The 21,556-nt window shown below is 44.1% G+C and overlaps 1 protein-coding gene across 1 annotated transcript; it reads left to right on the top strand.

The window, feature by feature from the left end:
* Positions 1-9,187: 9,187 nt before the first annotated feature.
* Positions 9,188-21,221, top strand: GATAD1 (GATA zinc finger domain containing 1). The gene is made up of 5 exons (XM_046021511.1): positions 9,188-9,620; positions 10,387-10,512; positions 12,122-12,181; positions 17,205-17,388; positions 19,515-21,221. Exons 1-5 carry the CDS (start codon positions 9,369-9,371, stop codon positions 19,703-19,705), a joined length of 813 nt encoding a protein of 270 aa, XP_045877467.1. The 5' UTR covers positions 9,188-9,368; the 3' UTR covers positions 19,706-21,221.
* The last annotated feature ends 335 nt before the right edge of the window (positions 21,222-21,556 follow it).

The following is a 21,556-nucleotide window of genomic DNA, read 5'->3' as shown; positions in this document are numbered from 1 at the left end:
TTTCCTGGAGGGGGAGAATTGTTATTCAAGTCCTGTGCTCATAACTACTACAATCTTAGCATCCTCATAATTTTCAAAGGATTTTTTCTTTTCTCTTCTTTTAATTAAAAAAATTATTTTTTATTTTTTAGTAGGCTCTACACCCAACACGGGGCTTGAACTCACAACTCTTAGATCAGGAGTCACATGCTCTACCCACTGAGCCAGCCATATGCCCCTCAGATGATGTTTTCTTAATTCTAACTCCCTTAGCTCAGGACTTACCAAATCAATACTTAACAAATATTTACTGGATAAATGATGAACAAATACTTTTAAGATGAGGCCTATAGAGTGAAATAACTTGCATTTTATAATGAAATTAATATGTTTATAAATTCATCCGCAAGGAGTTCGAAAGTTCCCTCTTATGTGCCAAGTATGGAGCTACCCAAGTCACCTCCACCTTCAAAGTACTTATATTTTGGAAGAGAAGATAATCAAACAAGCAATGGTATAAAAGCCAAAATAAGCAGGGCCAGGAATGATGGAAGATGATACGAGAGCCCCTCATAATGTCTGGAGGAACATGCAGGACATTGAAGAGGTGGTCACAAGCTTCCTGAGAAAGTCAAGTTTCAGCCAAGACTGGAAGATGAGTAGGAGGAGGAGGTGGGGAAAGGTTTCTAAGGCAGGGGAGGCAGCCTGGACCAGAACTGGAAGAAACAGAGAGGGCAGGTTCCAGAGCAGAATGAGGTTAGACAGAGGGCCAGTTAGGGCAGGTCAGTGAGTGACTGGCAAGCAAATCCATCCTGCAGGCCATGGCCACAGCCGGCAGAATGAATGGCCCTGCCCACCCAAAGATGTCCACACCCTAATCTCTGGGACTTGTGAATGTCACCTCACATGGCAAAGGCAACATTGCCAATGTGATGAAGCTAAGGACTCTGAAGTGGGGTTACGATTCTGGGCTCTCTGGGTGGGCCCAGCTGATCACAAGCACCCTTATGATCATACTTATAAGAGGGAGGCAGGAGGATTGGAGTCACAGAAGGAGAGCTGACAACCGGAGTAGAGGTCGGAGTGACAGAGCTGCTGTCTCTGGTGATGGAGGAAAGGGCCATGAGCCAAGAACGCGGGAGACCTCAGCAAGCTGGAAAAGGCAAGGACATGTATTCTCCCCTAGCTCCTCCCAAACCGAATGCTGGCACTTTTAGGCCAGTGAGACCAATCTGGGACTTCTGACTTGCAGAACTGTAGGAGAATAGATTTGTATTGTTTTAAGGCATTATATTAGTAGTGGTTTGTGACAGACATAGGTAACTAATACAACGGGGGAGTTACTGAAGGTTCTCCAGCAGGGGACCATGGAGATCTGACTAGAAAGACTGCACTAGGGTGCCTCAGTCGGTTAAGCGGCTGCCTTCGGGTCAGTTCATGATCCCAGGGGCCTGGGATCGAGTCCCGCCTCGGGCTCCCTGCTCCGCGGCGAGCTTCTCCCTCTCCCTTTGCCCCTCCTTCTCTCTCTCTCTCTGTTTCTCATGAATAAATAAATAAAATCTTAAAAAAAAAAAAAAAAGACTGTAATGGGCAGTGTGGAAGAAAGGGCCAGAGTAAGCAATGAGAGCAGAAATCCAGATGAGAAGTTATGGTGGCTCTGATACAGTGCTTTGGAACAGAGCACGGTTCTTAGAAAACCAGTACGAAATGAACCAAAAACGGCAAAGAAAAGTCCCCCATTAGCTTCACAAAGACATGAAGACTCAGACAAGCCCCTGTTCCTGGCCTCCTGCCTCACAAAGAGGAGTCTGAGGAGATTGCTGAGAAGGCCAGGGCTTGGGCAAACCATAGACCAATCAGGAATGGCATAAAAAGAAGGTCTGAACAGAACGCCACACTCTTGGAAAGGCCGACTCCATTTTATATAGATGTCCTTCTCAAATTAACCTCTAAATTTTACAAAATTCACTGGGATTTATTTTTCATACTTGAAAACGTAACTCTAAAGTTCATCAGAAAGAGTAAATATATAAGGATAATCAAGAAGAAAATTGAAAGTGAAGGATTTGGGGGAGCTGGGGAGTACAGATTTACCTTATTGGAAACCAAAATACCATGAAGCTACAGGATGAAAAGTATGGTTGTAGCATGTCAGTAGATAAACGGATCGATGGGATGGAAGAGTTGTTAAGAAATAGACCCATGTGTATATGTGAATTTAAAATTTGGTAAAGGGGAGAGCCTGGGTGGCTCAGTTGGTGGTGTCAGACTCTTGATTTTGGCTCAGGTCATGATCGGTGTCGTGCTCTGTGCTCAGAGGGGAGTCTGCTTGAACTTCTCTCTTCCTCTCCCTCTGCTCCTCCCCCACCCCACTCATTCTCTGTCTCTGTCTGTTTCTCTCAAATAAATACATAAATCTTTAAAAAAAAATTTTTTTTAAGGTGGCATTTCAAATTATTGTCCCATGCTTTGGAACAAGTAGCTATGCTTAGAAAACAAAGTTCAATAACTATTTCATGGGGCACCTGAGTGGCTCAGTGGGTTAAAGCCTCTGCCTTCTGCTCAGGTAGTGATCCCAGGGTCCTGGGCTTGAGCCCCGCATCAGGCTCTCTGCTCAGCGAGGAGCCTGCTTCCTTCTCTCTCTCTGCCTGCCTCTCTGCTTACTTGTGATCTCTGTCTGTCAAATAAATAAATAAAATCTGGGAAAAAAAACTATTTCACGTCTTTTACAAAAATGCATTCCAGATGAATTAAAGATATCATATAATAATAGCCATAGATATTCTACAAGTAAATATCAACAAGTATTTTTGTAAGCCTTGTAAGAATGATACCATAAAGGAAATTCTTGCCAGATTTGGTGTACGAGAAGCACTTTTATTACATTATGTTTCATTACAGAAAGAGACCAATAACTCTGAAATGCAAAAGTATAAAAATAAAGCATGAAATGCTTACTATACTGTAAGAAGAAGTTTTTAACAAGGACAAGATGAGCAACTCATCAGAAAGATGAGAAAAGAATGTTAATAGGCAATTCATAAAGGAACTTAAAGTGGTCAATAAACTTAGGAGATAATATGTCATAAATAACAAAGAAATGCTAATAAAAACACGTGCACATCCCCCCCTTCCCCAAAATAAAACAAATAATTCTCAGAGTTTCTAGGGTGTGGAGAAATGGGATAACCCAGGGCCACATTCTGACTTGTGGGGGTCCTATATACATTTGCCTTTGAGGGTACCCTCTCTATAAAAAAATACTGAGATGTACATTTTAAGGCTGCACTGGCATAAAAAAAATACGATCCAGGCTGGATTCATTATACATTATTTATTCATTATTATTCACTTTTCCCTCCTGATTGTAAAAGAAATTGAATTTTTTTCATGACCCTTGAACCCATGTCAGGCCCTAGGCAACGTGCCTCCTGTGCCCGGAGGCTAAGTCAGCCCTGAGATAACATCAAGAAGTTGAGAGATGTGTACACCTTTCTTTTGGCAGCGTCAGATTCAAAATGTGCATTACTTTATGCCCAACAATTACATTTTCAGGAACTTACCCCATAAAACTACCCACACAAATCAGCAATGATACATATTTAAGGCAGCTCATTACATTATTCACTGTAACTGCAAAAAAATCTTTTAAACAGACTAAATCAATCCTTAAGAAATGGTTAAGTTGATTTTAGCAAAGAAAAGGTAGGTATATATGGATTGATGTCAAAAGTTCCCTCTGACACACTGTTGGGTAAAAAAAGCTCGAGTAGAGAATAATACGTAGTAGGATCGCTTTCATGTCTTATACACCACACACATACACATTTCCAGAAGCTGAAGAGATGTAGGACCAACTGTTAATATTGTTATCTCTAACGCTACAGAGCTGGGGAGCACACTCTGAGTTGTATGAATTTTTATAATGAGCATTTATTATTTATACTAAAAAAGATATTTACATTTTGAAGAGAAAAAGAAATATTTCTCTTTTTGATAAAATCTGGAGCTCCTCTGAGGAAAACCGTCCTCACACTCAGCTGAGAAGTACTGAAAGACGCCGGAACACCCAAGCTGGTTTCCTCCTTGGCGGCCCTACAAATCAGAACCGGGAGAGGCAGCGAGAGAGTTTCAAAGCACTCAAAACCAAAACCAAACAAAAATCAAAGGCAGCTGAGTTTTCCTCATGAAACTACAGTTGGCTGGTGCCTTAATCATAAAATGAGGCATTCACCTGGTCCTCAGAATGCTTTCTTGCCTCCAGAGCCAGTGGTCATCCCAAGGACAGGCAGGCCCTGGGGCTGAGAAGGAAGTTCTGAGTGACAGTTAGGGGAGTGGCAGTTGGAGCACCGGCTGGACCAGGGATCCTGTGGCGTAGAAGAGGGGCTCCCAGTCAAGTCTATCTGCTGAGACTCCTAGTGGTCTAAGGCTGTGTGCTGAGTCTCAGGGAGGCCTATGCCTGAACCTCCAAAGCAATGGCATGCCAGAGTCCTAAACCCTTAGCCCAAGGCATCCAGAAGACCTGGTGTTCTTACCTTCTCCTGAGCAGGAGGAAGATACTTCAGAAACCCCACTAGGGACCCTGAACAATTATTTCAAATAAGTAAGGCATGGTTCTGACAAAGCGGGCATTGGTTTTTCTGGGGGATGAAAACGCACCCCCTCCCCCATGGTATAGGGAGATGCCTCCCCAGAGCTGCCCGCCAATGAACCCGGGAAGCCTGACGACGGGGTAGCCGGACAGCTAGGAGAGGCCTGGGGACAGATGCTTGTCCTGAATGGAGACTGCTTCTGAGAACAGGCTGACTGATGTATTAACCTGCCCGTTAAACTGCCCATCAGGGCATGCCTACTATGTGCAGGGCAGAGAACACAAAGAGGAAGAAAGCTAAGCTTCCTGTCCGCAGCATGCCCACAGTCCCGTGGAGGAGACATGGAAGCCACACTGTAAGGTCGGCGAAGGAAGGGACAGAGCAGGGAAGCTATGTCAGGGAGCTGGAGAATAGAGAGGCGTCCTGAGCCGATTCTGGAGAGGACAGGCTGGGGTGGGAAGCGTTGGGAGGGAGCACATTCCAGGGAGAGGGAACAGCCCGAGGACAGGGCATGGGGTTGGGAGCCGTGGGACACCCGCACAACAAAGTGATGGCATTAGGTTCTCACAGGGAAGATATGTCTGCCTGAGAGATGGACAGCATGAAGCCCCTCCTGAGGATGAAAAAGGGAAGGGCTGGCAAGCATGTCTGCCTGGGCTCTCCTCTCCTGCACCTGCTGGCAGTGTCACAGGTCTCACTCACGCTCTGTCCCATCCACAGTCTCTCTCTAGTTTGTCCCCCATAGACAATTTGAGTTAATTAACGTTTTCCCAAGGTTGCCTGTCAGGAGGGTATAACCAATGACTTGACTGATCTGATCAAAAAAATGCTTCATCTTCCTCTCCTATTGGCCTCAGAATCAACATTAACCCGGCACTGACCAAACGTAGAAGCATTTACAACGTCACATATACTAACTTACCGACTCCTCACCCTGACCCCGGGAGGTACGTGCTCTTGTCATCCTCACCTGACAGGTAAGTAAGCGGAGACGCAGGTGCTCTGCCCCAGAGCTGCACAGGACAAGGGTCTGAGTGCCCAAGGAGCCCCACACTGCCCATACCCACCGGAACACAAAACGGCATGCACAGTACTCTCTTTGAAACCAGGCTGTGGCATATTTATTCCTGTCTTCACAGCACACGCTTTTTCGCTCTCTATATCACACACACACACACACACACACACACACACACACACACACACGGTGAGTAGAATTTTCTCAGGCATCCCTGCAGGCACAGATTGTCTCTGTGTGCAGTTGAACCCTTTCCCTGCGTCCAGGCTGGGTCTCTCTCTCTCTGCCTTTGTTTCAGTCTGAGATCTCTCACTGGCACCTGGGCACTGGGGAGCCCAGCCTGGATGGTTGTGGTTCATGCTCTTTCTGAGGCCCCAGGAAGGGAGCAGGGGATTGGGTTACAGACTTCATTGAGTTGCCTTCCTCAGTTCTTTCCTCACACCCATTTCCCTCACCTCCCAACTTGCCTCTCCGCCCTGGCCCCATCACATTCTCTGCCTAGCAGCCCTGTTTGTCCCCGTGGCACATGGCTCTATTCGCTCTAGCGTGGTCTGCACAGGACTTAATGGCTTTGCTTCTTGGAGAAGCCCACTTACTGACTTAGGAAAAGCCAAGCACGAGAACTGATCAAGTCTTCACACAGCCCTGAGGTGGACAATACCATCCTCACTCTACAGACAGTGACCAGACCTGCGTGAGGATGTCTGCCACCAGTCCTTGAAGGAGACCCAAACCACTGTACACTGCTCTCTCCAGCTAGGAGAGGATTTTTAAGGCTGAAAAACTGCCATTGTTTCCTTTTTTCCCATTAGATATTTTCTTTTCTTTCTTTCTTTCTCTCATTCTTTCTTTCTTTCTTTTTTTTAAGATTTTGTTTATTTATTTGACAGAGAGAGAGAGATCACAAGTAGACAGAGAGGCAGGCAGAGAGAGAGGGAGAAGCAGGCTCCCCGCTGAGCAGAGAGCCCAACGTGGGGCTCGATCCCAGGACCCTGAGATCGTGACCCGAGCTGAAGGCAGAGGCTTAACCCACTGAGCCACCCAAGCACCTCTCCCATTAGATATTTTCTTTTTTTTTTTTTTAATAAAAGGATCACATGATGGGGGCGCCTGGGTGGCTCATTGGGTTAAAGCCTCTGCCTTCTGCTCAGGTCACGATCCCAGGGTCCTGGGATCGAGCCCCACGTTGGGCTCTCTGCTCTGAGGGGACCCTGCTTCCTCCTCTCTCTCCCTGCCTCTCTGCCTACTTGTGATCTCTGTCTGTCAAATAAATAAATAAAATCTTAAAAAAAAAAAAGATCACATGATGTAGTGAAAAAAATTCAAACAATACAAAATGAAAAGTGAAAGTCTCCCTCACCAATTCTGTAACCATCAATTGACAACAGTTTTCTAATGGACTAAAACAAGTATTCATCACACACATACAGCTTTTAAATTTACATAAAGTGATCATATTTTATACATTGTTCTATAAATTGCTTTCTTTCCTTTATCCTTTCATATCAGCCCACAGAAGAACCTCAATTAGTTTCCTGTGTTGCCCAGGATGAAATCCAAAGTCTTTACTTTGGCCAACACAATTCTGATGTAAAAATTTGACAAAGATATTATAAGAAAGGAAAATTATAAGCCCATCTTACTCATGAACATAGATGCAAAAATCTTAAAAGTATTAGTAAACCAAATCCAGCAATATGTGAAAAGGATAGTATATCACGACCAAGTTGGATTCATTCCAGTTGTAACGTTAATTTAGAATTCAGAAATATACACATGTAATCAACACATTAACAGACAAGGAATAAAAAGTATTATGATAATCTCACAGAGAAAGCCATTTGATAAAATTGTACACATTTGTTATGCAAATAGAACTAAAAGGGAACTTTCTTAACCTAACAAAGGGAATCTACAAAATCTATGATGGCAGAAGTCAGTATAGCTGTTATCTCTGGGTAAGGGGCAAGTGGGGGGTTTTGTGGTGGTAACATTCTATTTCTTGATTTGATGGTTAGAGTTACTTTGTGATAAAAGAGGTAAAAAATGGAGTTCTTCCTGATGATCTCAGAAGGGTGGAAGGCATGACTGGAAGCTATGGGAACTGACAAAAACAGGAGATGGAGATGGAGATGGAGATATGAGTTGTGAAAGAATGGAGGAAACAGGGTTTGGGTGTTCATACATGTGGATGTTGACCCAACCCAGGATGGTGTCCTATGATGGAGAGGAAGCTGGTCAGCCAGGGGTCAAGGTTCTCTGTGAATGAAAGGGAGTAATATGTGGGTGAAGTACAAAGAGAAGTATACAGTAGGAGATGGAGACATGTATTAGGGGGCATGAAATTTATGTAGAAGATGATTACAACCTCACATGTACTAACTTATGGACTCCTCACTGTGACTCCTGGATGCCCTTCACTGGGTGAATGGTTCTAAAACAAAGAGACAACAGTCCTTATCTATTTTCCTCAACCACTTTTACAGTTGGTCTTAATCCCCACAAAGGTCCTGGAAAGTGGTTAATATTTCGTTCTACTATTGGGGAAACCTAGATTCAGAGCAAGAATGCCTGAGCCACAGCCCAGGCCCCAGGCCTCTTCGAGGGCCTTGGGATGTGGTGTCAGAGCAGAGGTTGTATCTGCCAAGGGTCCGAATCGTGGTCCCTCCGTTAATCATCAGTTTACAATAAAATAGGGGTAGTAGCTTATTTCCGGGTTGTCATAAGCACTAAATGAGATTTTGTGACATCGTAGGCATTCAATACAAGTTTTCTTCTTTCTCTCCCTGGGCCATGCCACCAGCATATTCATTGAGATGTCTCCAAGTGTATCAAGTCTAGAAAACCCAGGATCCTGAAAACAGGTATGCAGCCACTAAGCTATGAAGTGAGGCTGAAAAGCAGAGAACCCTTTCCCTGGCGAGGCTTGTTCTGCTAGCCACATTAAAAAGAGGGGAGCTGGCTTGTCATAATGCTCTCTAGGCCAAACCCGTTGTCTTTCCACTCTAATGCCATCACGGGCGTGCTGATCAGAGGCTACAGGGTCTGTGAGAATATCGTCACCCAATGACTAAGGAACGTGTGCTTGACATCGTAGGCTTTAAAATGTGTTTCCACTTCTAATGCATAAATGTCCATGGATACAACTCATATAAACAAAAGTACTTGGGGTCTCAATTATAATTTTTAGGAGTGTAAAGGCGTCCTCAGCAGGAACGTGAGATTTAGCAAATAAAAATCCAGCACACCCAGTTAAATCTGAATTTCCGGTAAACAACGAATGCTGCGTGGGATACACGCATATCAAAATATTATTCGTTGCTTGTCTGAAATTCGAATTTAATTTGGCGTTCTGCATTTTACTGCCAATCCGATGCCTAAAGCCAAAAACTGTGCAACATCTCTCCCCAGAAGGCGACCAAGTCCGAACTACGGTCCACTTCAGAAGTTCCGGACGGGGAACTTCCTGTCGGGGAGCTGCCGAGGCCTGCGCCGATCAGGCCCCACCCATCGCCGGAAGCCTTCTAGGCCAGGCCCCGCCCCCGGCCCCGCCTCCCGGCGCTGTGGGCGGTGCGCGGCTGGTGCCTGTCGCAGAGCGGGTGGAACCGCCTTTCCGCCTCCAGGGGGCAGCGGCAGACCTCGGGTCCCTGCGTGGACAGCCCGGCGACCGCGCCGCTCTTCCTGTCGCTGGGAGTGGCGGGCCGACCAGCGGGCGGCCCGGACCTGCGGTCGCCATTCCCGTGTCGCTGCGCCCGCGGGGGCCGCCCGAGCCCGCCACGATGCCACTGGGCCTGAAGCCCACCTGCAGCGTCTGCAAGACCACGTCGTCCTCCATGTGGAAGAAGAGCCCGCAGGGGGATATCCTCTGCCACCACTGCACGGGCCGGGGCGGCGCGGGCGGCGGGGGCGCCGGCTCGGGGGCGACTGGTGGGACTGGGGGCAGCAGCGGCGGTGGCGGCTTCGGCGCGGCGACCTTCGCCAGCACCTCGGCCGCCCCTCCGCAGAGCAACGGGGGCGGGGGCGGCAAGCAGGTGAGCTCCTTCGGCCCCTCTGGCGGGCGGAGGCCGACCGGGCGTGGGGTGGGAGGAGATCGGCCGGGCAGGGACGGGTCGCGCGCGTGGGCTCTCCCGGATCACGGTGACCCTGCTAGAGAGGGCCGCCCGCTCCCACCCGCGATGAGATCTTCCCTGATTTGGCCCATTCTAAGCACCTTTTGTTATTGTGGGAAATTGAAAGTGTAAAGAAGCAAGACAATTTAAAACCCTTCAGAAATCCCCGTCGTCGTTATCACATTTTGCGGTAGTAACCAGACCTCTCAACACACACACGTATACACACACGTAGACGGGTCATGCTACTGGACCCACTTTCCCTGTTAAAGTTTATTATTTAATGTTATTAAGTGAGATTACCATGCCATTGTTTTAATTGGCAGCGTAAGTATTCCATTGTAGAAAGTTACATACCCAGCCCGCTCCCTGGGGTTGGGGAACTGAGTTGTTAAGGGATGTTCTGCACTACAAACACAACAAACCAATAGTTCTTGCCTTGACCTAGACTTCTGGTGCACCTCTCCACACCTTTTTGGAGGCTCTGGAGATGCTTGTCCAGAGCCCTCCCTGTTTTAATTAGCCCAGTTCCTGGGATTACAACAGGGTAAATAGAAAAGCCACATTCTTAATTTTTAAATAGCATTAGGTGCATACTCTGAAGTCCTTGTAAGATGGTGGTATCAGGACAGCAATCTTTCTACAATTTTATTTATCTTTTTTTGTTCTTTAATTGTTTATATAACAGAGTAAGCAGGAAATTCACAGGAGGTCTGCTCGGCTCAGAAACACTAAATACAAATCTGCTCCAGCTGCTGAAAAGAAAGTTTCCACTAAAGGAAAAGGGAGAAGACATATTTTTAAATTAAAAAACGTAAGATGATTGTGGACAGTGTCTTTCACGGTAATGGCATTGTGTGTGTAGTGTGTCCAGTCAGCGCCTTCATCTCTCATCTGAACTTTGTTCTTCCCCGCGATTCTGCGGTATTCTGGGGAGTGGTCCGCACTTCTTAAAAGGAAGTGAGCTCCGTTGCAGGAAGCTTACTGTTTATAGTTAATAATATCCTTTCTCTTTTTTTAGCTTTTAATTTTTTCCACTGGAAAATATAAAATACAAGTCTAAAAGAAACATAAACCTTGAATGCATTTGATTTGGTCCTCTCTGCAAGGAGGAGGTGGGATTATGTTTCTTGATATGGTCGGATACATTAGGGGGGAAAAGTTTTTTTTAATTCTTTAAAGATCAAAGTAAATAATACCAGAACTCATACATTTCCATATTTGTTTGTTATTACAGCCCCAGAAAAGGTATCTTACTGACTTCTGATAATCAGTTGATAAATGTGAATCAAAAATTTTGCCAAATCTTTCTTCTGCTGTAAAAACTGGATGGTTGAAAAACTTGTGTCGGGGGTAGTTGAAAGCACCTGCTTTTGTAGTAAATTCTCAGTATTTTTGTAACACAAGGGAAAAAAATGGTCATACACAGTGGACGGTGCGTTGTAGCCTACTTTTTTAAACCTCAGGTTGGTGTTCTTTCCTTTCAGAACAGGAATGCTTTCCTTACCAGTGAAGCCATTTCTGAAGATGGGCATATTCATTTGTGAAACACAAGTAAATTCTTGTGCCGATTGCGGATTCTTTATCAGAATAGTTGCCCCTAACTGATTTAAGACTTTTATAATTTGTTTTTCTTAAAATGAGGCACCTGTTGACAAAGTGTGTTAAGTAGATGCATGTGACTGTAGTCGTATCGCTCACACACAGTTTCCTCCTCTGTGTGGTGGAGTCTGCTCTGCAGTTATTTTAGTATCTGTTTCGCTAGCAACCCCTCTTCAAGGTTGTTCCCAAGACACATTTGGGGAGGCCTGGTTTTCCTGTTGTGGCATGTAAGCATGTACTGCAGCTTAAGAAGGGATGGCAGTAATGGCTGGGTGGTGGCAAACGACTTAGGACTCCAAGGAAGTTTCATGTAAGCTGGGTTCAGCCTCACTGAAAGTTACTTCTTATGACTAGCTGATCCCCAGCTGGTTCCATTGTTAAATTGAGATGGAAAATGTCTTCAAGGAGACACTTTTTCACCTTGTGTTCACCTACACATGTTTTATGCCTTCCACTCCAGTTACGGCCAGGCCTTCAGAGCCAGGATATTGTTTCCAACCCAATGTTAGTATATAATGAAGCTTTGAGAGCGCTTGAGATAGATCTCAGCAGCAATGTCAGAAGCTTGTGCTTTAGTTCTCAGCAACTTGTAAGCTGACGGTAGCAGAAATGGCCACAGAATTACTCATATTGTGCTTTGCCACAACATTCAGAAAATCGTTCAGCTTTTTATTGTACTTCTTGTCAACGAGCAACAGATTTAGTATTTCTTAAGTCACAGAACTCTTGTAGATGACTGGAAAAATGCCTGTATACTATGCTACACACACATACGCTCTAGGAATGTGCTAATATTTTTACTTTTCTTCTTTTCCCCCTAGCCCATCAAAGCTCCTGAGTCTGTTTCCACTATAATCACTGCAGAATCAATCTTCTACAAGGTAAGCATCTATAGTGTTACTGAGAGACGATTTGGGCCTGTGTATGATATGCTGCCAAATGTTGGAATTGTCCAAATGTCTCTGCTCCTCTGTATAACGTGTGACTGTTTTTTGTTCTTTTTTTTTTTAAGATTTTATTTGTTTATTTGATAGAGAGAGAGAGACAGTGAGACAGAGAACACAAGCAGGGGGAGTGGGAGAGGGAGAAGGACGCTTCCCACTGAGCAGGGAGCCTGATGTGGGGCTCCATCCCAGGACTCTGGGATCATGACCTGAGCCAAAGGCAGATGCTTAACGACTGAGCCACCCAAGCACCCTGTTTTTTGTTCTTTTCTAAGCTAGTTTTCCCCGTACATGGCAGGTATAAAACATTTCATTCAGAGCTGAGATAGGAAGGGTAGTTGCTTATTGAAAAGAAACATGGTATTTTTAAGTATTTTAAAATGCTATTGTATAGTGTGGAGTCATGAATGCATGAGCCACCCTCATCACTGTGACAGTCACTGTGGGAGAAGCACAAAACGGGGACTTGGACGAAAGAGAGAGTAGAGACTTGATATCTAGTGGGTTGGGGAGGCAGAGCGATTCTAAAATGCCTTTATGCAGAAGTGAGAGAAATTAGGGCAGTAGCGGGGGTTAACATCTACTAGAAGCAGATGGTGAGAAAGAGTCCAAAATATTTTGACAAAAGAGTGAGGAAGGCAGGTTTCCTAGGGCCAGAGCCCACAGACAACCTGCTCCTTTGGCGGGAGACACATATCATTATTTTTGAACCAGAAGGCTTAAGAAAGCAGTTGCAACACAGAAATGGCTTCCAAAGCCTGGCGGTCCTGACACACGCAGCAGCCATTATGTGCTATTGATGTTTTGAGGTCTGAACTATTTTGTGGCGGGCAGTGGCACGAGTTAGTGCTTCATACCTGACCCAAGTGGACCAAACACTGAGAAACTCAAGTGTGATACTCTGTGTGTACCTTTTATGTTGTCAGTAGCCCAGAATCTGTGTAGTCTAGAATAGCCTCTACACAGGCAAACATTGCTCCTATGTTTCCGGCATTTCAGGCCTTGCTAATAATAAAGTAGCTAAAGTTTAGTATGTGCTTGGTGTGTGTCAGGCCCTGAGGTGAGCGCTTCATAGGCTTTACTTCGTTCTCTGAAGTAAACTCCACTCCATGAAGTGCTACTGTTATCTCCGTTTTATGGATGCGGACAGGGAAGCACAGAGAATTTCAAGAACTTGTCAAAGATTCTCTCGCCAACAAGTCATGGAGCGAGGCAGTCTGCTGGCAGAGCTCAGCTCCTGGCCCCACTGGCAAGTGGCTGTGTGACTCTGTTGAGACCAACCTCTCTGGTGTTTCTTCATCTATAAAAGAGGGGTTGTAAATAGCAGCCACCTCAGTGGGTCAAGCGAGGTCCTGTCTGTTAAGCACTTAGCAGAGTAAGCGCTCAATGAATAGTAGAAATTAGCATCACCGGGTTTTCAAATTTGTGTATCACTCTCAACGCTGAACATAGTTTACAGATTAAGTCCGGAAGCAACTGGTTGGGAGGCACCTGGCTGGCTCAGTCAGTAGAGCATACAGCTCTTGACGTTGGGGTTGTGAGTGCAAACCCCATGTTGGGTGTAGAGATTACTTAAAGAAACAAATAAACTCAAAAAAAAAAAAAAAAAAAAAAAGAAGCAACTGGTTTGGCTAAGGATTTAGTGTACTAATGATTTCCAGGCATGTCTCAACCAAAAGGCAAAAGGTGTGTGGAACCTGTTATTACAAGTATCATATTTCTTTTTTTTTTAAATAAGATTTTATTTATTTATTTATTTGAGAGAGAGAGAGAGAACACATGTGCATTGCACGTGCACACTGAGTGGGAAGCCTGCTGTAGGGCTCTGTCCCAAGACCGGGAGATCACTACCTGAACCAAAGTCAGACGCTTAAGTGTTTAACAGACTGAGCCACTCAGGCACCCCACAAATACTGTATTTCTTTTTCTTTCTTTTTTTTTTTTTTTTAAAGATTTTATCCATTTGACAGAGATCACAAGTAGGCAGAGAGGCAGGCAGAGAGAGAGAGGAAGGGAAGCAGGCTCCCCACTGAGCGGAGAGCCCGATGCAGGGCTCGATCCCAGGACCTTGAGATCATGACCTGAGCCGAAGGCAGAGGCTTTAACCCACTGAGCCACCCAGGCGCCCCCAAATACTGTATTTCTTATTGCTGTCTGCCACCCCTGTTCATTAGACAATAAGGACAAAGTGCAACAAAATGTTGAGGTCCTGCTGCCGATATGCAGGATTACAGAGGCTGCTGCTGCAGGTAGCACTAGGGCAGGAGGGCTTAAGAGGTCATTGCCATCTGCTGAACTAGATCAGCATGCCAGATCAGGCATGCCAGAGGGAGCTGAGTGCAGCCGCTGGGTCTGACACCAGGAGTATGGGTACCCAAGACCCCAAAGGGTTGAACGGCCTCCCTGTGGCAGAAGAGCCGCACGAACAGCTCTGCTTCCTCCTAATCCAGTGTTCACAGTATCGCGTTGATCTTCTTTCTCTTCTGCCAGAAACCCTGAAACCTCCCTGCAAATGAAGGGACTCCCTAGATTAAGAGCCTTAGTCATGATTAGTGCTTTCTGTATATCCATGTACAACACAACACAGACTAATAAACAGTTAACCAGGTTCCAGCTACTGCTTGCCACTGGAATCTCTTTTTTCTTTTGTAAGATTTATTTATTTAGGCACATCTGGGTGGCTCAGTCGGTTAAGTGTCTGTCTTGGACTCAGGTCATGGGATGAAGTCTCATATCGGGCTCCTTGCTCAACAGGGAGTCTACTTCTCCTTCCTCTGCCTCCCCTTGTACTCTCTCTCTCCCTCTGCCTCTCAAATAAATAATAAATAAATAAATAAAATCTTTTAAAATATATTTATTTATTTTAGAGAGCATGTGAGCAAGCAGGGAAGGGAGGGAGGGAGGGAGAGGGAGAAAGAGAGAATCTCAAATGGACTCCCCATTGAGCACAACCCTGAGATCATGACCTGAGCCAAAAGCAAGAGTCCAGCACTCAACTAACTGAGCCACCCAGGCACCCCTGGAATCTTTCAGTAAGACATTGGCTTTGCCTTGCGGTTCTGTTTTCACACTATTATGTATTTTGAGTTAATATTCATTCAGCATATATTTGAGTGTCTATGTTAAGCAAGGCCCTCTTAATCATTTATAATTTGGGAATAATGATTCTACATGTAGTCAAAGCAAACTATAAATTTTTTTTTAAGATTTTATTTATTTATTTGACAGACAGAGATCTCAAGTAAGCAGAGAGGCAGGCAGAGAGAGAGGAGGAAGCAGGCTCCCTGCTGAGCAGAGAGCCCCATGCGGGGCTCGATCCCAGGACCCTGGGATCATGACCTGAGCCGAAGGCAGAGGCTTTAACCCACTGAGCCACCCAGGTGCCCCCAAAGCAAACTATAAATGCAAAGTATTTATGTGACAAATAACTAAAACGTTGAGTAGTGGCTCCAACGTCCAGCTGATGATGGACATGAACTACCAAGTAGCAGATTGTGGCCCGCATTGACTCTGCCCGTCCGTAAGCGATCCAGATGCAACACGGTTGAAGGATCCACCAGGAAAAGCTCCAGTCACAGCTCACTCACTGGAAGTATTGCTTCAGAATTATTTTTATGGTCGAAGGGCACACTCCAGCAGCTTTCCCTCCTGCCAAGGCCTTGTTTTGATGGAAGCCATAATAAATCACATTTGGTTTCTATAAGTCAAGCTTACTTTTGCCCGCTGAGAACACACCCACCTAAGGAAGTGCTGGTATCATAAAGATTTGGATCAGCCATTATGGATGTTCAAGGGAGAAATTATTTCCTTTTGAAGACCTAGGGAAGGAGACATGCAACAGATGACGGAGGCAGAGTCATAAGGAGGGCTTGACACAGACACAACAGGTGAGTTAGTTGGCTGCCAGGTGGAGCAGGGATAAGACCTGAAGCCGTGAGTGCTAGAAACGCAGGTAACTGTCTTTTGGGCAGATAGCCGAGTGAATGGCAAGGGACCTATCCCGAAGACCGGTTATAATCAGAGGAGTTTCTCTCATTTCTTTGGGTTTGAATGTGTGGTGTCCATTTTCTTTATGGATGGCCAAGGAGGAAGGAGTGTAGAACGTATTCTCATCAGGTAAGCATTACTTTTCAGTATAGGACAGAGATGGACCCTGGAGCCAGTGAAGGATCCCCAGCTGCATTCCTGCCTTAAGTAGCCTTCAGTAAGTTCACTTTCCCTTTCTACAGCTCAGTGGCCATAGCCCAAAAAATAGGGAATATCATTATTCTGATATAAAATCAAAGTGTCTTTATAAAAATGTTTTCTCCAGATGCATGTTTTTGGGGATGTGTGCAATTTTTATTTAAGAGTGAACAACTTTAGAATTGGTATCCAGGGCCCCTGGGTGGCTCATTCAGTTGAGTGTCCCAATCTTGATCTCTGCTCAGGTCATGATCTCAGGGTCATGAGTTTAAGCCCCATTCAATGTGGAGCAAATTTAAGATTCTCTCTCCCCCCCAAAATAAAAAGGGGTGCCTGGGTGGTGCAATCAGTTAAGCATCTGACTTTATTGCACATCAAGTCCTGTTCTCAGGGTTATGAGAGCGAGCCCCACATTGGCTCTGTGCTCAGCACGGAGTCTGCTTAAGACTCTGTCTCCCTCTCCTTCTGCCCCTCCAACTCCACCTGAGTGCACACACACTGTCTTTTTCTCTCTAAAATAAATAAATATTAAAAAAAAAAATTCTCTCCCTCTCTCTTTGTCCCTCCACCCCACTCAAGCTTGCTCTCTCTCTTAAAAAAAAAAAAAAAAAGAATTGGCATCAACCATATAAGCATTGATGCATTGGACCATCTCAGAGGTGTTTTACTGACCACTGTGCAAACTACATTTCATGTTGGGGAGGTTTCAGTTCATAGCTCTGGTGCTTTTCTCTATTTCTATTTCAAATACGGGATTGTCTTCTGTTTCCCCCAGGGAGTATATTACCAAATTGGAGATGTTGTTTCTGTGATTGATGAACAAGATGGAAAGCCCTACTATGCTCAGATCAGGGGCTTCATCCAGGACCAGTACTGTGAGAAAAGCGCCGCCCTGACGTGGCTCATTCCCACCCTCTCGAGCCCTAGGGACCAGTTTGATCCTGCGTCCTACATCATCGGTGAGTTCGACAAGTGGTACAGGTTCTTGAATGCAGGGAACGCTCCTTTATTATGTAACAGAAGCTATTAGTCTGCTTGGGCTGCCATAACAAAGTACCATGGGCCCAGTGAGATAAACACAAAACCTATTTTCTCACACTTCTGGAGGCTGGAAGTGAAAGATCAAGGTGCTGTCAGGGTCACTTTCTGGCGAGAGCATACTTCCTGGCTTATAGGCGGTCACCTTTTCGCTGAGTCTTCACGTGGCCTTTCCTCCATGTGTGCACACTCCTAGCGTCTCCTCGCCGTAGAAGAACATCAATCCTATCAGGTTAGGGCTCCAGCCTATCACCTCATGTAACCTTAATTACCTCCTCAGAGGCCCCATCTCTAAATACCATCCCACTGCGTCTTAGGGCCTCAGCAAACAGAGTAGGGAGAATATAATGCAATCCATAACAAACGTAAGCCTCATTAAATGTTAAAAAGTAAAGAGCTTTATAGAAAATATGGAAGACATTTTATATAGTTGGGGTTTGAGTGCTATTGGTTATTTTGAGTTAGGGCAGTATATACCTACTAAAAAGTGATGTGGATAAGATTTTTCTGAGTGACCCAGTGTTAAACTCTATTAAAATAATTTATTGCTCAGGAATGAGGCTTATTTAGGCATATTTTTTTAAAAGATTTTATTTATTTATTTGACAGAGATCACAAGCAGGCAGAAAGGCAGGCAGAGGGAGCGAGGAGGAAGCAGGCTCCCTGCCGAGCAGAGAGCCCGATGTGGGGCTCGATCCCAGGACCCTGGGATCATGACTTGAGCCAAAGGCAGAGGCTTTAACCCACTGAGCCACCCAGGCGCCCCTAGGCATATTTACTTATAAAAATCTAGTTAAAATATTTTAGAAGGAACTGTTTCCATTATTTCTAGAATCTTAGAGATTTTCATTACGGATCCCTCTACATGTCACATACCTTATCCTAGACCTTTTATAACATATCATCATGTGTAGTTGAAATGGCGGTGTCTGTGCTCTTACTAATTTCAAGGCTGACAGAAGAAGTGGTATAAGTGTTTCTTGATGTAGACTCACAGGAATAAATTGCTGATTAATACAGGTTTTAAGAATGTTCAGAGTTTGTAAGTTACCTCATATTTTCAGCCTTTCTGCAATGAGCATGCATTACATTCGCATACAGAGTTTTGTTTTGTTTTCCAGAGGGAACTCAAGGACAGATAATGTGCTGCTGTTATTCTCTCCTGTGTGTGAAGTTTGATATGTGATCAGTTTTAGCCTTCGCTTGTAGGTACATAGAAGAGTGGATTTTAATCTGCATGATCTGTAGGACAGGATTCTTGGTAGAGGCAGAGATGTGGAGAATCACTTCTGGGGATCCTCTCCCACTTCCCACTCCTCCCAGTCCTCAGACACAGGAGCGGGGAGCACAGCGTAGGGGTTCAGAGCACACAGTCAGAGCTGGACGATCTGGTTCCTCGCCCAGCACTTATAGCCGTATGGCTATGGACAAATTCCTCAATCTCTCGTGTCTCGTTTTCTCACACATAAAACAGGAATAACAACAGTGCTTTCCAGGCACCTGGGTGGCTCAGTGAGTTAAGCCTCTGCCTTCGGCTCAGGTCATGGTCTCAGGGTCCTGGGATCAAGCCCTGCATCGGGCTGGGCTCTCTGCTCATCGGGGAGCCTGCTTCCCCCTCTCTCTCTCTGCCTGCCTCTCTGCCTACTTGTGATCTGTGTCTGTCAAATAAATAAATAAAATCTTTAAAAATAAATAAATAAAATTTAAAAATAACAATGCCTTCCTCAGAGCACAGTTGTGAGGATCAAAGTATCGTTTTATGTACTCAGTACTTAGAACGGTGTGGGCATATAATGAACACTGTACACTGTATAGTACTAATATAATTTTTAGAATCCTTTCTGTATTGAGTCACTGTTTGGGGGAGTTGAACAACTAAACTAGAAGAGAATACAGAGACGGACTTCAGAATACTACATGCATCAAGGACTACGGTCAAGTCACCACCACCAGAGTGGTTTTTCCTAGCGTCTAGGAATGTTAATCTTTTATCAAAATGATATATGTGTTCAAAAATGTGTTTAATCTTTCCATTGACTGCTTTTAGGACCAGAGGAGGATCTTCCAAGGAAAATGGAATACTTGGAATTTGTGTGTCATGCACCTTCTGAATATTTCAAGTCACGTTCATCGCCGTTTCCCACAGTTCCGACCAGACCAGAGAAGGGCTACATATGGACTCATGTTGGACCCACTCCTGCAATCACTATTAAGGAAACAGTTGCCAACCATTTATAGTTTAGAAAGTGAAACTTCTTCCAGTCATCTTGTATTCATACTCTTGTAACGTATGTCACGTGTCTCTTTCATGAAATTCTTAGATGGAAGGATGACTAAAAATTTTTCCCTAACTACCCAGTAATCATTAGCTTGTTTATTACATGGAAATTTAAAAGGGATAACAAGGAATTAAATATATTTTGAAGTTAAATATATTCTATATGTGTATCTTCCCAGGCAAAGGGTGCAATTTCCAAGGGGACCATTAGGAACAGGTAGTATGTATTTTTCTCCATGATTTATTTCTAGAAACTCGTTACAATCAATGGATTGTATTTTTCTACTAGAACAAAATATTAATTAAGGTTGGATTTCTGACCAAGGACTTAATCAATTAAAGTGTAGCTATGACCAACTGTGTTTATCATAAAGTGACATAAGCTTTATTTTTTCATCTAGAAAATGCTAGATAGACTTTAACCTTAGGGATAGTGATTGGTAGATGATTTTATTAGCCTCAGCTTTAAAAAACTGTATTCTGTAGCAAACAGATTCAGTTATTTTGTCGATCCGCACTGTTTCCATCTTCCTTCTCAAAGTGAGGCTCCCAATCAAACCATAAAATTCTACAATGCAGACAGTCAGCTTCGTGAAGAGCACGTAGGAATCATGTAGTGTTCAGGTATCCCCCTTGGTAGTTTCTTGACTATCATTAAAACAACCATTGGGCAGTCAGAAAAATGACTAATAGGTCATAAGCATTAATATCTTTAAAAAAGTCTACTTAAACCATCTGCTGTAGACTCATAGTAAAGGCCTAAAATAAAGTCTTAGACACCCTGTTTTTTCTGAAATTGTCAGAATTCAGGTATAGGTTTTACTTAAGTGCAGGTCAGCTAACGAAGGGAATAACAATGTGGAAACTGGAAGAAATGGGGGTTGCACACACCCACCTCTTCTATCCTGACTTAACCAGCATTTTTCAACCCCAGTAAAGTTTGCTGGAATCTAATTTAATCATAATGATTTTGAGTTGTAGCAGTTTTAGCTGTTAACATTTTTCTGCATAGTTATGGTTTGTATGTTAGAAGGAAGCAATTGTAGGTAGCTTTGTGTTCATAGTTCTCTCCACAAATGTTACTGTAAATTGATTGTAAAATACCATTGTAAATAGCTGAGTGCCAGTATTCAAACTTTTGGATTAAAATGTATTTTTTAACCTTGTATTTACTTTGGATTTATTTCATTAAACAGTTAAATGTGGGGCTTTCTATGTAAAAATGGTATGAACAGAAAACAACAATGTTCTGCTCATAATTTGGAGCAATAGATTGATCAATACAGAATTGATTTTAGGAAAATTTCAGAGAGTGGTCAATTGATAAAAGAAATATGGAACTTACTAAAATGAGGATATATTGAAAAATCAGTATATACACTTAACCATTTGTTTATAAATTGGTAAATACTTGTGTAATTTTTTTTTAAATAAAGATTAAATTTTCACTTTCTTCCTCAACAAATACCAATGGCATCCACTGCGTACCAGGTAAATTCATTCCTTTTCTCTTGTTATTGAAGGCGTACCCCAATGGCCCCAGTCTACATTCCCAGCCTGTCTCCTTCTTCTCCCTACCACTGAAATGTTTCCCCCAATACCCTCCTTACTTTGCTGGCCAAACTCTTGTTCATATTGTTCCCTTCAACTCCACCCCAAAGGCCTTTCGTAAGGCCCTCAAATTCTCTTTCTCCATGAGACCTTTCCAGATTCCCATGGGAGTCTTGAAATCATTCAATATCCTCTTCTACTGTTGCATTTAAGTTTCTGCTTCTATTACCCCTACCCCCACACCTGTGCTTCCTGGAGGA

This window comes from Meles meles, chromosome 10, assembly GCF_922984935.1.
Source record: "Meles meles chromosome 10, mMelMel3.1 paternal haplotype, whole genome shotgun sequence".
NCBI classification, from domain to species: domain Eukaryota; kingdom Metazoa; phylum Chordata; class Mammalia; order Carnivora; family Mustelidae; genus Meles; species Meles meles.
The sequence above is the reverse complement of the archived record's forward strand: the minus strand, read 5'-3'. Positions and strand labels throughout refer to the sequence as shown.